The sequence below is a fragment of the Dermochelys coriacea genome, chromosome 9 (genome assembly GCF_009764565.3).
Source record: "Dermochelys coriacea isolate rDerCor1 chromosome 9, rDerCor1.pri.v4, whole genome shotgun sequence".
NCBI classification, from domain to species: domain Eukaryota; kingdom Metazoa; phylum Chordata; order Testudines; family Dermochelyidae; genus Dermochelys; species Dermochelys coriacea.
Window position 1 is genome coordinate 5,895,742 of NC_050076.1, and position 12,481 is coordinate 5,908,222.

A 12,481-nucleotide genomic window follows, 5' to 3' on the forward strand; every position below is an offset into this window, starting at 1 on the left:
ACAGTGCCGCATTCAGCATTTCAGGCCACTCGTAGGGGTGGGAAGAACCTACAGTTTAACTGAGATTTGTTTAACTTCAGATAAGATTCATGCTCCTGGGATCTAGTCAATGCTTGGGTAAGGTTTTATTCCAGCCCAATCAGTTTGCAAGTCATTATAGCTTCTTTTAGGGGCTCCCCTCTCTCCACAAATATAAGAGGGTGAATTCCTCAGATCAGCAATGGAAGTTCAGCATATTAGCTGAGGAGAACAAGCACACTTCACTGAATAGGACCCCAAGTCCTCAGTTACTCCATTCCTGTCCTGGGCACAGGATGGGGGTGGGGGGCAGAACTGAAGGGGGAATGGCAGGGGGGCCATCCCAGATCACACCCAGTTGTGCCCAGAGTGGTCTTTTAAAATTATTTTAACACAGCTAATAAAGATAACAAAGAAAAGAATGGTAACTAAACTGGAGTAGAGAACCATTATCAGATTATACAATAAAGTAAGTCCAAACTTTTTCACTGGTGAGGGCAAAGAAGAACACAACAAATACAATTATTAACTGGTAAAGAGAATTGCCCACCCAAATCATGTCATAATGATCATTTAGTTATGCCCTGGTTTGGGGTTCTTGGAGATCATGAAACTAGTGTCCAGTTCTATACCAGTCAGTGTATTTTCAGGGTCCATTTCTGTCCTCTTTGAGGCCCCGTTATTCTGCCCGAGCAGCTCACAGGGGCCAGAACATAACTGAGAATTCCTAGATTCCAAGGCAGACGGGACCATTGTGATCAGCTAGTCTGACCTCCTGCATAACACAAGCCAGAGAATAGCCCCCAGATAATTCCGGGAGCAGATATTTTAGAGAAACATCCAATTGTGATTTTAAAATTGCCAGTGATGGAGACTCCACTGCGACCCTGGGTAAATTGTTCCAGTGGTTAATTACTCTCGCAGTTAAAAACGTTATACCTTATTTCCAGTCTGAATCCAGTGCTAGGCCAGGGATTAAATAAAATAAAAAATTATTATTTGATTTGGTCTTGAAATTCCCAAAATTCTGGTTTTTTGGAGTTGTTAAAACAAGGGGAGGGTTTAAAAAATTGCTCGAACTAATCATTGTTTCAGTGTGATTTTATCTGGCTGATTGATCAGTTAATGAATTACTAGTTTCATTTGCCTCGGGGAGGGGGACAAACTGCTTAGCTGGGACTGGAAAAATCCAGCGAAGGACCCTGTAGAACTGGGTTTCCATCATTGCTTCCTTCATACTCCCAGGTAGCAAGGGTCAGTACCAGAGAGGGTTTTAACTATCAGGACAAAGACATAAAATGGACTCTGCATTCAATGGGGAGCCAGTGAGGAGAGTCCCTAAGCGGTGTGCTCACAATGGCTTGTGTTGCTAAGCGGAAGGCTGCAGCTGTCAGGAGAAGCAAACTACTATGAAAAATGCAAAACGGGTCAAAAAGGAGGAATAATGATTGAACAGAGGGGTGAATAAAGGGTGAAGCCATCCTCTGCCCTGTGGAGCTCCTGCTGCTAACGCAGAGCGCATTGCTGGAGTGACACTCCCGGGTGTGCCAGGATGGCTGAATGTTCACTGCCAAAGAGGAACAAGGAAGAGATTTTTCTTTTATTCATTTCCCCGCTACTGTAGTTTGGAAGGGCTGGGCCCAGGAAGGGGGCAGAGAGGCTAATGACTAGGGGGTTGAAATTCATTCCTCTCTGGAGGGTTCGCACTAAGCCTACTTATATTTTAAGTCGCACGTAAGCCCTATGCGGTGCTTAGCATTCACTGCACAGTGCCTTGGGTTGCAAAGACCATTCTCTCCCTTCCAGAGGATGGTTTAGGGAGGCACATTGGCAGGATGGTGTGGGAAAGCTCTCACCGATGCAGTCCTTGCTGCAGCTGAGTGGTGGACAGAAGACTTTCATCTCCAGGCCCATCAGCCCAGCACCTGCAACGACTCATTCTGGAAATGGACAGGGAAACATCCCGATCCACCCTGGGGGCTGGTGGGAACCATGGAAACAACCTCCCAGATCTTACAGCCAAGAATTTAATCCAGAGAATGAAAGTGCAGGCAGCAGGGCTGGGGACACGACCTGGGAGGGAGGTTAGCCTCTCTGGTCCCTGATGGGTGACCCATTCCATTTCTCTGGGTCCAGGGTCAATACGACCCAAAACATAAACATAACTTGGAAAAAACAATTCCTTTTATCCTGGGCTCGCCGGATTTGCCTGCACCTGGACAGCCAGCAATGCAGCAGCAGTCAGAGCCTCCACTCGCTGTTCGCCCACAAGATCCCAATATTATTGATTATATGACAGCATGGCCTAGTGGCTGCAACTGAGATATGGTGCTAGGATGTACATATATATAGTCAGAGACAGCCCCAAGAGCTTGCAATTCAAATCATTGGCTCCTTTCATACAGGAAGAGAGGACGGAGAGGGGAAATCTCCAGACCTGACATTTTTCATCTTCACTGGAACCTTTAAAGGGCATTCACCTCTTTTTTGAATTCTTACTATCTATGGAATCTCCCAAGGGGTTTGGCCTTTCAGAACCAGAGTCCAGGAGGGTTATGGCAAAAGAAAGCCTGAGGTCTCAGCATGCAGAAGAGAGATTTCTTCTCCTGGGCTTAAACCTGTATCTTGCAGGTGTGGTTTCCACTCCGGAGTCGAGGAGCACAGGTATTAGCAGCCACGTGGTCCCCTTTCGTGTCATGGCCCTTGTCCCGCTTACTGTGGTACCCAGACATGAAGCCAGAGGTTCCTTGGGGGCCAGCAGAGTCACTGCTCACTTTTTCGGTCTCCTTTCCAGAGGACGTTGAACTCGGTGCATGAGAACTTCATTTTTAGCTCTTGCTCAAGCTGCAGGGAAAAGCACGGGATGAAACCCACATAGCATAAGGATAGCATTAAAACAGTGTCCCCCGTGTCCCAACCCCGCTCTGCGGCAGCGGCACCAGGCAGGAGAGGTGGGGAAATCCCCCCAGCAGCCTCTGACCCTGTCCCTGGCAGAAGCTGTGGGACGGGGGAAGCTCCCCCCCGCCCACACCCAGCATGCCCCAACCCTTTCCCCAGCAGAAGCCGTGGAGCAGCAGGGAAAGCCCCTGCACCCAACCCCACTCTGGGCAGAAGCACTGGGCAGGCAGGGCTGGAGAAGCCCGAGCGCCCTGACCCTGGTCCCCTACAGAAGCTGGGGGGAAAGGGGAGGAAGCCTCACTCCCCACTGTGCCCCAGGGCCACGGCGCAGGGACAGAGCTTCTCCAGTTGTGGGGCTGCAATAGGGTGTGGGGGAAGGAGAAGGAGCAAAAGGGGTTGCGGGGCTGCAGTGGGGGAGGCAGCGTGGGGGGGACCCTGGGTGGAACAAGGGTGGGCCCTGGGGAAGGGGCAGAAAGGGGTGGGGCTGTGGGCGGGGGCGCAGGCAGAAGGGGTGGGGAGGGGCTCCCCACTTGCTCTGGCCCAGGATCCCAGGAAACCTTAAGCCTCCTCTGGACCATGGACTACATCTTTTTACAGTGCTAGTGGCTATTCAGCCCCAAATATTCAATCTTTGCTTTTAAAGGCAAACCCCTTGGCGGCCTACTTCACACACTGCGTTGACATTCTGTGTTAGAGATTTCACAAATCTCACCTTGGACAAAACCAGACCCCTAACCTGGGGCTCGCTGAGGTTCAGGTGAGTGGAGAGTCCCAGCGATAGGAAGAGGTGAGCACCAGCTAGGAATGGAGAGAGCAAATTATTATTAGGTTACCAATAATTTCCGTTCCAGTAGCATGTAGACTCCCTCACCAAGATCAGAGCCCCATAGCGCTAGGTGCTGTACATACTTATTGGATGAGAAAGAGCCTGCCCCAAATCTAAATAGACAAGAGCATTGTACAGATGGGGAACTGAGGCACAGAGAGACTTAGGGTCTGTCTACACTGCAATTAGACACCCACGGCTGCTTCGTGCCAGCTGACTCAGGCTCGTGGGGCTCAGGCTAAGGGGCTGTTTAACTGCAGTGTAGACAGGCTTGGGCTCAGGCAGCCTGAGCTCTGGGACCCTCCCACTTCATGGAGTCCTAGAGCCTGGGCTCCAGCCGGAGCCCAAATGTCTCCACCGCAATTAAGAACCGCTTAGCCCAAGTCAGCTGGCCCTGGCTGGCTGCGAGTACCTAGCTGCATATCCTGCAGACCCTGCGTACCTCGCCCAAGGGAACACAGGGAGTCTACAGCACAGCTGGGAATTGAAGCCAGCCCGATGCTCATCACAAGATCACCCTTCCTCTCCTTTCTAATCCCTAAACCAACCCTTTGGGCCACTGTTCTCTCTAAGCTGTGTGCGTCTGCACGCACACACAGACCCTAAACCCCGCGCACATGGTGAAACATCGCGCGCACAAAGTTTTTCCCAGGAGCACAAAAATGTGCACAGAAGAAATTTTTTGCGCACACGGCCTGTCAAAAATTACTTGGGGCCAGCTCTGCCCTCGATTCGCAGGCTCTGTGTGTCACTGTCTATCGCGTCCAGGCAGCGGGTGAGGAGTCCAGGAACTCCTGGACCAATCCCTTGTAAGCCATTGCACTGAAACGCCCTTCCAGCTCCCAAAGACAGGCCGGATCAGCCAGCTGGACATTCAGCTCGAGCCCTGACCCATAGACCTTGGCCAGGAATCCCTGGAGACCCCAGCTGGAGAAGAGACCTCCTTGTGCACAGAAAGCAAGAGACGAGGTCTCTCAATTTATGGCTCAGCTGATCTGGGGGAGGGGGATTAAAAACTACAAACTATAAAGGCACCTGTGGAACGTCGGGCTTGTTAGGGGTGCCACACTCGCTGCCAGATCTCCCGAAGCTGCGGGGAGAGGAATCAGCAGGGGGCAGGGCTGGTGGGCCTGCAACTGCCCAGATGCACTAGCCGTTCAAGAGCAGAGGCTCCGAGGATGCCGCAGTTGCCATGGCATGGCCTGGCAAGAGGATCCCTTTCCCTCGGTTGCCAGCACGCAGCCCGGCCACTCAAGCAGGGATGAGGATTTGCCCCCAGCAGTTACAGCCCTTACTTGCGTTGGCAGCTGTAGGGTGGCATGTGGACAGCGCTGTCGTCTGCTCTTCCGTCGTGACATCTGGGACCCAGGGCAGGGCAGTGGAGTTAGGCCTAGCAGCGGATTCCGTGGCTGTTTAAAAGAAAGTTGCCATCAGTTCTGTCTGCAGAGACATGCAGATACTGTGCTGGATGCCATTGAGGGGAGCCCAGCTCCGAAAAGCCAAGCATTTTACTTCTTCTACAAATCCTATCTCTGAGGAAAGAACCAGCATAAACCTTCTTCGGCTTCTGATACCTCCACCTCTGAGTTTCCCCTCTCCACAATAGAGCTTGTCTACATGCAGTTATTCCTGCTTAACTCTATGTGTGGGTGCTCTTATTCCAGAATAATAATGCCTTCTTTGCAAGTGGATTAAGCTACTTGGGAATAAGACACTCTGATTCTGGAATAAGAGTGTCCACACAGGGAATTAAGCAGGTATAGTTAATCTGCTTTAATTTACACCCTAGTTTATTCTGTATTCATTTTCATGTAGACAAACCCACATATAGACAATGTGTTTTTCAGGGTTATAATCTGTGCTGGAATGTAATAAACTATAGCTGAAATGTAGCACACTTGTAAAGTTAGTGGTGTGCCCCCCCACCCCCCCACACAGTGGCTGGTTCACCTAGAGGATAACAACCTACTACTCCTGCCAGCTAATGGAGTTATTCCTTTACCTCAATTGGACAGTTCAGAGTTCAAACCTTGCTGATGACCAGTGGTGGAGGAGTGTTACACACACCTTCCATCTCTCAAACCATATTAGTAATCAAATAATTAGTTTGATTACTAATGACAAATTGACAAAACTCTATACAGAGAACCCAAGCCCAGATGGGGTACACGCATCCATCTGGCTATATACTCTAGGGGAGTCCTTATTCATTGGAACTTGTAGGATGATGATTTTTCAGAACATAAATGAATTCCCAGATTTATCCCTTGCCTCTCCGACATCATTCCCCATGCCGCTGAGTTCTCATTTCACATGTTCTGCCATTCCCGGCATGGAAGCATTTACCCACAGCACAACATGCCCTTGTTTGGGTTCTCCCAAGCCCTTACCTAGCACATGAATGTGCCCCCTTGTTATTGGTGGCTAACAAGGCCCTGCAGTAGTTACATTTCCAAGGCTTGGTTTGCTTTTTTGCAGCACGCCGGCTTTTTGGAAATCATGCGCTCAGGCAAACACTCCAGATACCTTCTGTACCTCTTCCCGTGCCAGCGGCTACCTCAGCTCCACTGGATTAGGTGCGGAGGGTGACATTCACTCCTCTGCAGAGGTCCGGCACAGGGCTCCTGAACCACATAAAGCTCACTAAGATCTATTGAAAAGCAGCACGTAGGCCATGTCATAGCCCTTCTGCCCAAGGATGAATTTCATCCTGCAGGAATACAGGGGAATATTTACCCTCATTCCATATTGAAGGCTCTTTGTTGTGCGAACAGCAGAGGAGGGGTGGGCGACTTGCGTGGAGTTGTCGTGTGTGGTGCTATTGCCTGGCGGGACAAGCTCCGCACCCAGCTGTGAGCCGGGGGGCCAGGGCTCAGAATGCCTTATGCGGCTGTTTGAAAAGCAGACTCCCGTTGGTGCTGGCTACAGAGAAACCCGTGTTCCATCCAATTGGTACCAAGGGGAAAGCACAGACCCATCCTACTCTTCCAGCTCAGGAAATCCCAGCCACCCCTGACGCCCATGGACATGGGGAAGCTGGTATTTCTGCCGAACACTGAGTGCTGCGTTCCAGAGGCTGCGCAAGCTGCACTCAGGGCCCAACCTCGGGCCGAAGGCGGCCATTGGTGTGGCCCACTTGTAACACCTGATCTCCCCCGGAACAGGATTGTGTTATTACCTTCTGAGGGGCTGACCCAATTGGGTCTTTCCTGCGTAGACCCAGCCGCGCCACGTTCCAGTGACACTGAAACCCTGCCATCCTGATATTCAAATACTCATTACTTCAAACCTGGTTCCCTCCCGGCCCAGTCCCGACACTGCCTCTTGCTCCATCCCTGCATCCCTCTCCCAGGAGGCTGGCCATGCATCTTGGCACAGCACCTCCCTTACATGCAGAAGCTGTAGCACTTACTTGGAGCTGCACTGAAGTTCTGAGTTGCTGGAGTGGTATCCAGGGGCACCTTGCTGCTCGGTGCTGCCACAGTGGGGTTAGCTGTAGCTGGGAATTTAACCGTCGTGTTTCCAGCTGGGACGGTGCTAGTACGGACTGTTTGGGGAACCTCTCTGGCTGCAGTGGTGCTGACGGCGGTTGTGGTATTAGCTATTCTGCTGGTGGCGAGTGTCTCTGTCACGGTGCCTGTTGAAGTTCCCCTTTCTGCTGCTGCGGTGTGAGGTCCTGGGGCCGTGCTCTCGCTTGTTGCAGTGGGGCTGTTGGCCACCAGGGTGGTTTCTGTGCTGGAGCCCACTGTTGATGCTGTTTCTGTCGTAGACGCAGTGACAGACGTTGGTGCGGTGGTCTCAACAGCCGTGGTACTCACCCTCAGTGGGGTGAGGGTGACAAGCACTGAAGGGCTGGTTTCTGTCGCTGTGAGGATAGCCCCTTGAGTTGTGGTTGTGTTTGGCATAGTGACAACAGAGGCTGTTGTGAGTGTCTCTCTTCCTGCAGTAGTCTCAAGGTGTGTGGTGGTTGTAGGATCTGCTGGGGTGGTTTCTCCTGCGCTGGTCAGAGTTGTCATGGATGTCATGTCAGCTGGCATGGGGACAGCCTGGGTTGCTGTGGCCAGGGACTGGGAACCCTCTGGCAGTGAGGTGGGGAGGCTAGTTGGAGCCGTGATTGCAGCAGCTGGTGTTTCAGTGGCCTTGGCCAGGGGGTTTGCAGCTGGCGTGATGGTACTGGGTGGCGTTGGGGTGTCTGTGCTTCCAGATGGGGTGGCAGGCAGGCTGCCCGTTGAGGTGTTCTCCATCGCTGTGGTGGTTGTTTCAGGGGCCCCAGCTGCTGTTGTGGGAGGTGTCGATGTCCCAGCTTTGTGTGAAATATAAATATTAGGACAATATTAATCGGTTCCATAACAAAAGATGCACATGAGCGAGACAAGGGCCTGGGGCTGAGCAGGGGCAGGGTCTGGGGAAAGTGGTGCTGGAGGGAGGCGGGGCCTCAGGGGGAGGAGGCTGAGCAGGGGGGGAGCCACATCCAGGCACCGGGGGAGCGTCTGGCGCTCATGCTAGCCTCCCCAACTGCCAGAGCCATGCACCGCACGTGTTGTTGCATAATTTTTAGAGAAAGGGAGCGTGTATGAAACCAATACCATAGGCAGTTTTTTAATCGAAGGCTGCTCTCCCCAAGGTCTGCTGCCTGGTTCATCAAGATACACAGACTGGTAAACAAATAAATACATAAACTGGAACTACATCTAGAGTGTCACGTCAGCCCACCGAAGGAGTCCTTTGATCTGTTACTCCCCACCACCCCTCCCCGGGCCTCGGTTTCCCCATCTGTAAAATGGGGGTCGTGATACTGACCTTCTTTGTAAGGTACAAAAGTTGCTATGTGTTATTATGATGATGAATTAAAGAAACTGGGCCTGCTTTGCCTCTCACTATTACACCAGTGTTAATTAGGAGTGACTCCATTAAAGTCGGTGGACCTGTGCCAGTGCCAAAGCTGTGCGACTGAGCAGAGACTCAGCCCCGCTGGTTTTAATTAACAAAAATAACCACAGTGACAGCTCTTCCTTCCTCCTCACTGAGACAGGCTCCCTCAGAGCGTGCCGCAGACGAGCGAGCTCCTGTTTAAGTAATCCCTTTGGCACAGAAACAGAAAGGAAACGGAGGGAAAATTCAGCTTTCATAGCCACACGGATGGATCTCGGCTCTGACGTTCTACCCTCGTGAACCTAGGTCCAATTGCATGTCCCAGGTGTAACACCACAGATTGCAGTGGAATTACTCTGGATTTACCCTGGGGAGATCAGAATCAGCCCCTGCACCAGTGCAGAATTCCCTGAAGGGGATGGCTGTGGGATACATGTAGAGGGAGTAATGTCTATGGAAGCAGACAGAAAGATTGATGGTGTTAGAGGGTCCCTATGGAGAAGGCCTTTATTCTAATATTCCAGTGCAAGGTGAGTGATATTCCAGACATTCGTAGTTCTGGATCCTGGCTTGGCCTCTCTGTTTTCTATCCCACCCTAGCTTCTCTCGCAGTTAATTACATGTTGCCTCCTTCAGCTTGTGTGAAGGAACCAGTAAAAGCCAATTTCTCAATGAACAAGCAAACAAAAAGGCAGCATCTTGTCTCTAGAGTGGTTCATCAGAGATCAGGGCAGAAAACAACCCCTCTGGAATGTGCAGAATTAATGTGCTCACTGAATACCACAACACAAGTCAATATCGTAACCACCACCTTCTCCCCTGTCCCGCTGAGATAAAACTGGTAACACAGACATGAGTCCAGCTTAGCCCTTACCAGCAGTGTTTGCTTGCAGGATCCATCCAGAGTGCAGCAGAAAGCCCAGGAGCAAAACCAGCCCCCATGAACCCTGCCAGCCCATCTTAGCGCATCTGCGGCATGCCATGCCTGCACGGACTAGGAACAGGAGTCTGCTCTGTGCTGGTAGTCACCTACTGGGAGCCCGCACCCTCTGTTTGCTTTAGCAATATGGTTTCCTGGTTCGCTTCACTTGGAGGTGGAGTGTTCAGGTGTTTTTTTTCCTGGCACCTGACCCTGGAAGCGAGTTGCTTTTTCATGAGCCAGGTCACGCCCTGTCACCTGATGCAAATTATGCACAAATGAGGGAACAGTGAGATTAGATTCACCTGTGCCCATAGGTGCTAGGACCAGTGGCACTGGGGGTGCGGCTGCATTCCCTGGTTTGAAGTGGTTTCCATCTTATGCAGGGGTTACAGTTTGGTTCAATGGACGTCAGCTTCCCCACTATACAAATTGTTCCAGTGCCCCCGCCTGTGCACTGTCCCTTTAAGGACTGAAGGTCGGCTGAGAGGGCCAGGAGATAGCACTGGCTGCAGCAGCAGGGCTTGTGGTGCTTTGAAAGGACACACGGCAGCAATGGTTTTTTTTGGATACTAAGTTTAATCAAACGCCAGGTTTAAAACCATCCCTGATCTGGGTGGAGCACCGACATCCTGCGCAGGGCCATCCTGAGCCACCCCCTAGGTAAATTTCCTCTACAAAGGACTGAATGAAGAGGGGGATGAGTGAGAGCCCTGCTCCATGCAGCACTAACGAGCCCTGGGGTGCATTTCTCGACACATCAGTATCCCAGTATGTGCCCAGCATGGCCAGTTACGAATGACTGCAGCAGCAGTGTGGGAGCCAGAAGACCTGGGTGCTTACCCCAATTCTGCTACCAAGGCCAGGTCTATGCTAGACACTATTGCTGGTCTAGTAATGTCCGGAATCTGATATTTTGGTGACTTTTTTTATATTGGCAAAAGCCCAGGTGCTGATGCAGCCATACCAGCATCAAGTCATTGTGCCAATAGCGCTTATTTCGTTGTGTATGCTACAGCAGCTCAAGCACTTTTGCGGGAGTATAAAAGCTGTGTCCGCACTAGAAAGGTTTGCTGGTCCTTTTCTGATGTTGGGGTGATCTCCACCCCGAAAGCTGTGCCAGTAGAAGTGCCTGATGTAGACATACCTACTCAGGCAAAACTGTGCTTTCATTGGTCTAGCTGGTTTCATTTGGAGGGGGTGGGGTGGAATAAGCTATGCCAGCAGAAACACAGCTTTGCCGCTATAAACTGCATCCACGCTGGGGTACTTTGGTGGTACGGTATGCTGGTATAGCCACGCCAGCAAAACCTGGCTAGTGTGGACATGGCTTGAGCCTTGACAAGCATTGAAGGGAGTTGATGAGACTCAGGTACTTTGCGAAGACTCACCCAAAAAGATTTTGCTGTTGGCTGACGGTTAAAGGGGAGGCGACCCGAGAGCCACCTTCCTACATCTGCAGGGCTAAACAGCCAGGAGAGAGCGGTGGGATAAAACCAAGTGATGGAAGCCTGTGGTTGAACATCATGTACATTTCCAAGCTGGGAGAGCCAGCAAAGGGGGGTGGGATGCCCTGGTTAGCCAGGACAAAGCAGGGAAGAGGCCTGCACTGAGCAAGGTGGGGAGGGGTGGGGGCTTATTAAATAATTTGTGCTGTTTCCATCTCGACTGTCCTTTTAAAACGGGACATGGAGGAGTATGAGCGCCCCGGACAAAGTGAATGTGTGACGCGGGCTTGGTACCCTTTCTTCCAGTCACTTCATTACCCAGCCATCGGGCAATGCCTCTGACAGATGCTGCAGCCAGCTGTGGCTTCTCCACTCACAGGGGTTGAGATCCTCAGCTGGCGTCACTCAGCACGGCTGCAGTGAAGTCAACATTACTCCGATCTACACCAGCTGAGGATCTGGCCCCATGTTTGCCCTCTGTTTCCATGTGATTCATTGATCAGGCTGCCGCAAACACCCACGTCAACATTACAAAGCTGCCAGTAACAGCTTGTCACTCCGCCAGAGGGATTAACAGTAATGACTGCAGTGAAACGGCCTTACAGCGCCACCTCCACACCCCACCCCAACTCTCCCCTGCCCGGCCCGGCCTTGCTCCCCTTCCTGCCCATACCCGCAAGCAGGGCAGTCCTTATTCCGCAGCCTAAAGGGGAGCTCAGCTTCCTGCCCCACTGCGGGAGCCGAGCCCTGAAGAACCCGGCCCTGAGTGCGGTTGCTGAGCCCCGGGGAACCAGGCCCCGAGTACGGGCGCTGAGCCCCAGAGGAATCCGGCCCCGACTGCAGGTGCTGAGCCCCGGGAAACCTGGCCTCGACTGCGGCCGCTGAGCCCCGGGGGACCCGGCCTCGACTGTGGGTGCTGAGCCCCAGGGGAACCCAGCCCTGACTGTGGCCGCTGAGCCCAGGGGGAACCCGGCCTCGACTGCGGCCGCTGAGCCCCGGGGAACCCGGCCTTGACTGCGGCCGCTGAGCCCCAGGGGAACCCAGCCCTGACTGTGGCTGCTGAGCCCAGGGGGAACCTGGCCCTGACTGCGGGTCCTGAGCCCTTTGGAAGCTGGTGCTGAGTTCTTTTGGGGACCTGTCCCCTGGGGTTCTTTCTGGGGTGCTCCATGAGTGCGGAAGCTGCAGGGCACTGCTCGCAAAGCCAGCGGCAGCCTGTAGCTAACCAGTGAGCCCAGCCTGGGGACTTTCCCCCCAGGTGCTTTACAGACATCACTTCCCCAGTGCCCCTCATGACTGAAAGCTGCTGTTATGGCAAGAGCTGCTCCTTGCACAAGTTCCTCATTCCCACAGCTGATGACAATCAGTGCTACACACATGGCATCTCCCTGGGCTACTAGCACCACTTTCATGCTTCTGGCCCTCAGGCAATCTGCAGCCACCGCTCCACACATACTGGGGTTTTTTTCCCCCTCTATTTCCTCTTTCTCCTATTCAAACCCT

The 12,481-nt window shown here is 52.4% G+C and overlaps 1 protein-coding gene across 1 annotated transcript; it reads right to left on the reverse strand.

Annotated features, from left to right (window-relative positions):
• Nucleotides 1–457: 457 nt before the first annotated feature.
• Nucleotides 458–9,676, reverse strand: LOC119861354 (cell wall protein DAN4-like). Its single transcript, XM_038416399.2, has 5 exons — nt 9,489–9,676; nt 7,155–8,045; nt 5,038–5,151; nt 3,629–3,714; nt 458–2,862 (listed from the first exon to the last, which is right to left on the reverse strand). The coding sequence occupies exons 1-5, from the start codon at nt 9,595–9,597 to the stop codon at nt 2,782–2,784; spliced, it is 1,281 nt and encodes a 426-aa protein (XP_038272327.1). The 5' UTR covers nt 9,598–9,676; the 3' UTR covers nt 458–2,781.
• Between the last annotated feature and the right edge of the window lie 2,805 nt (nt 9,677–12,481).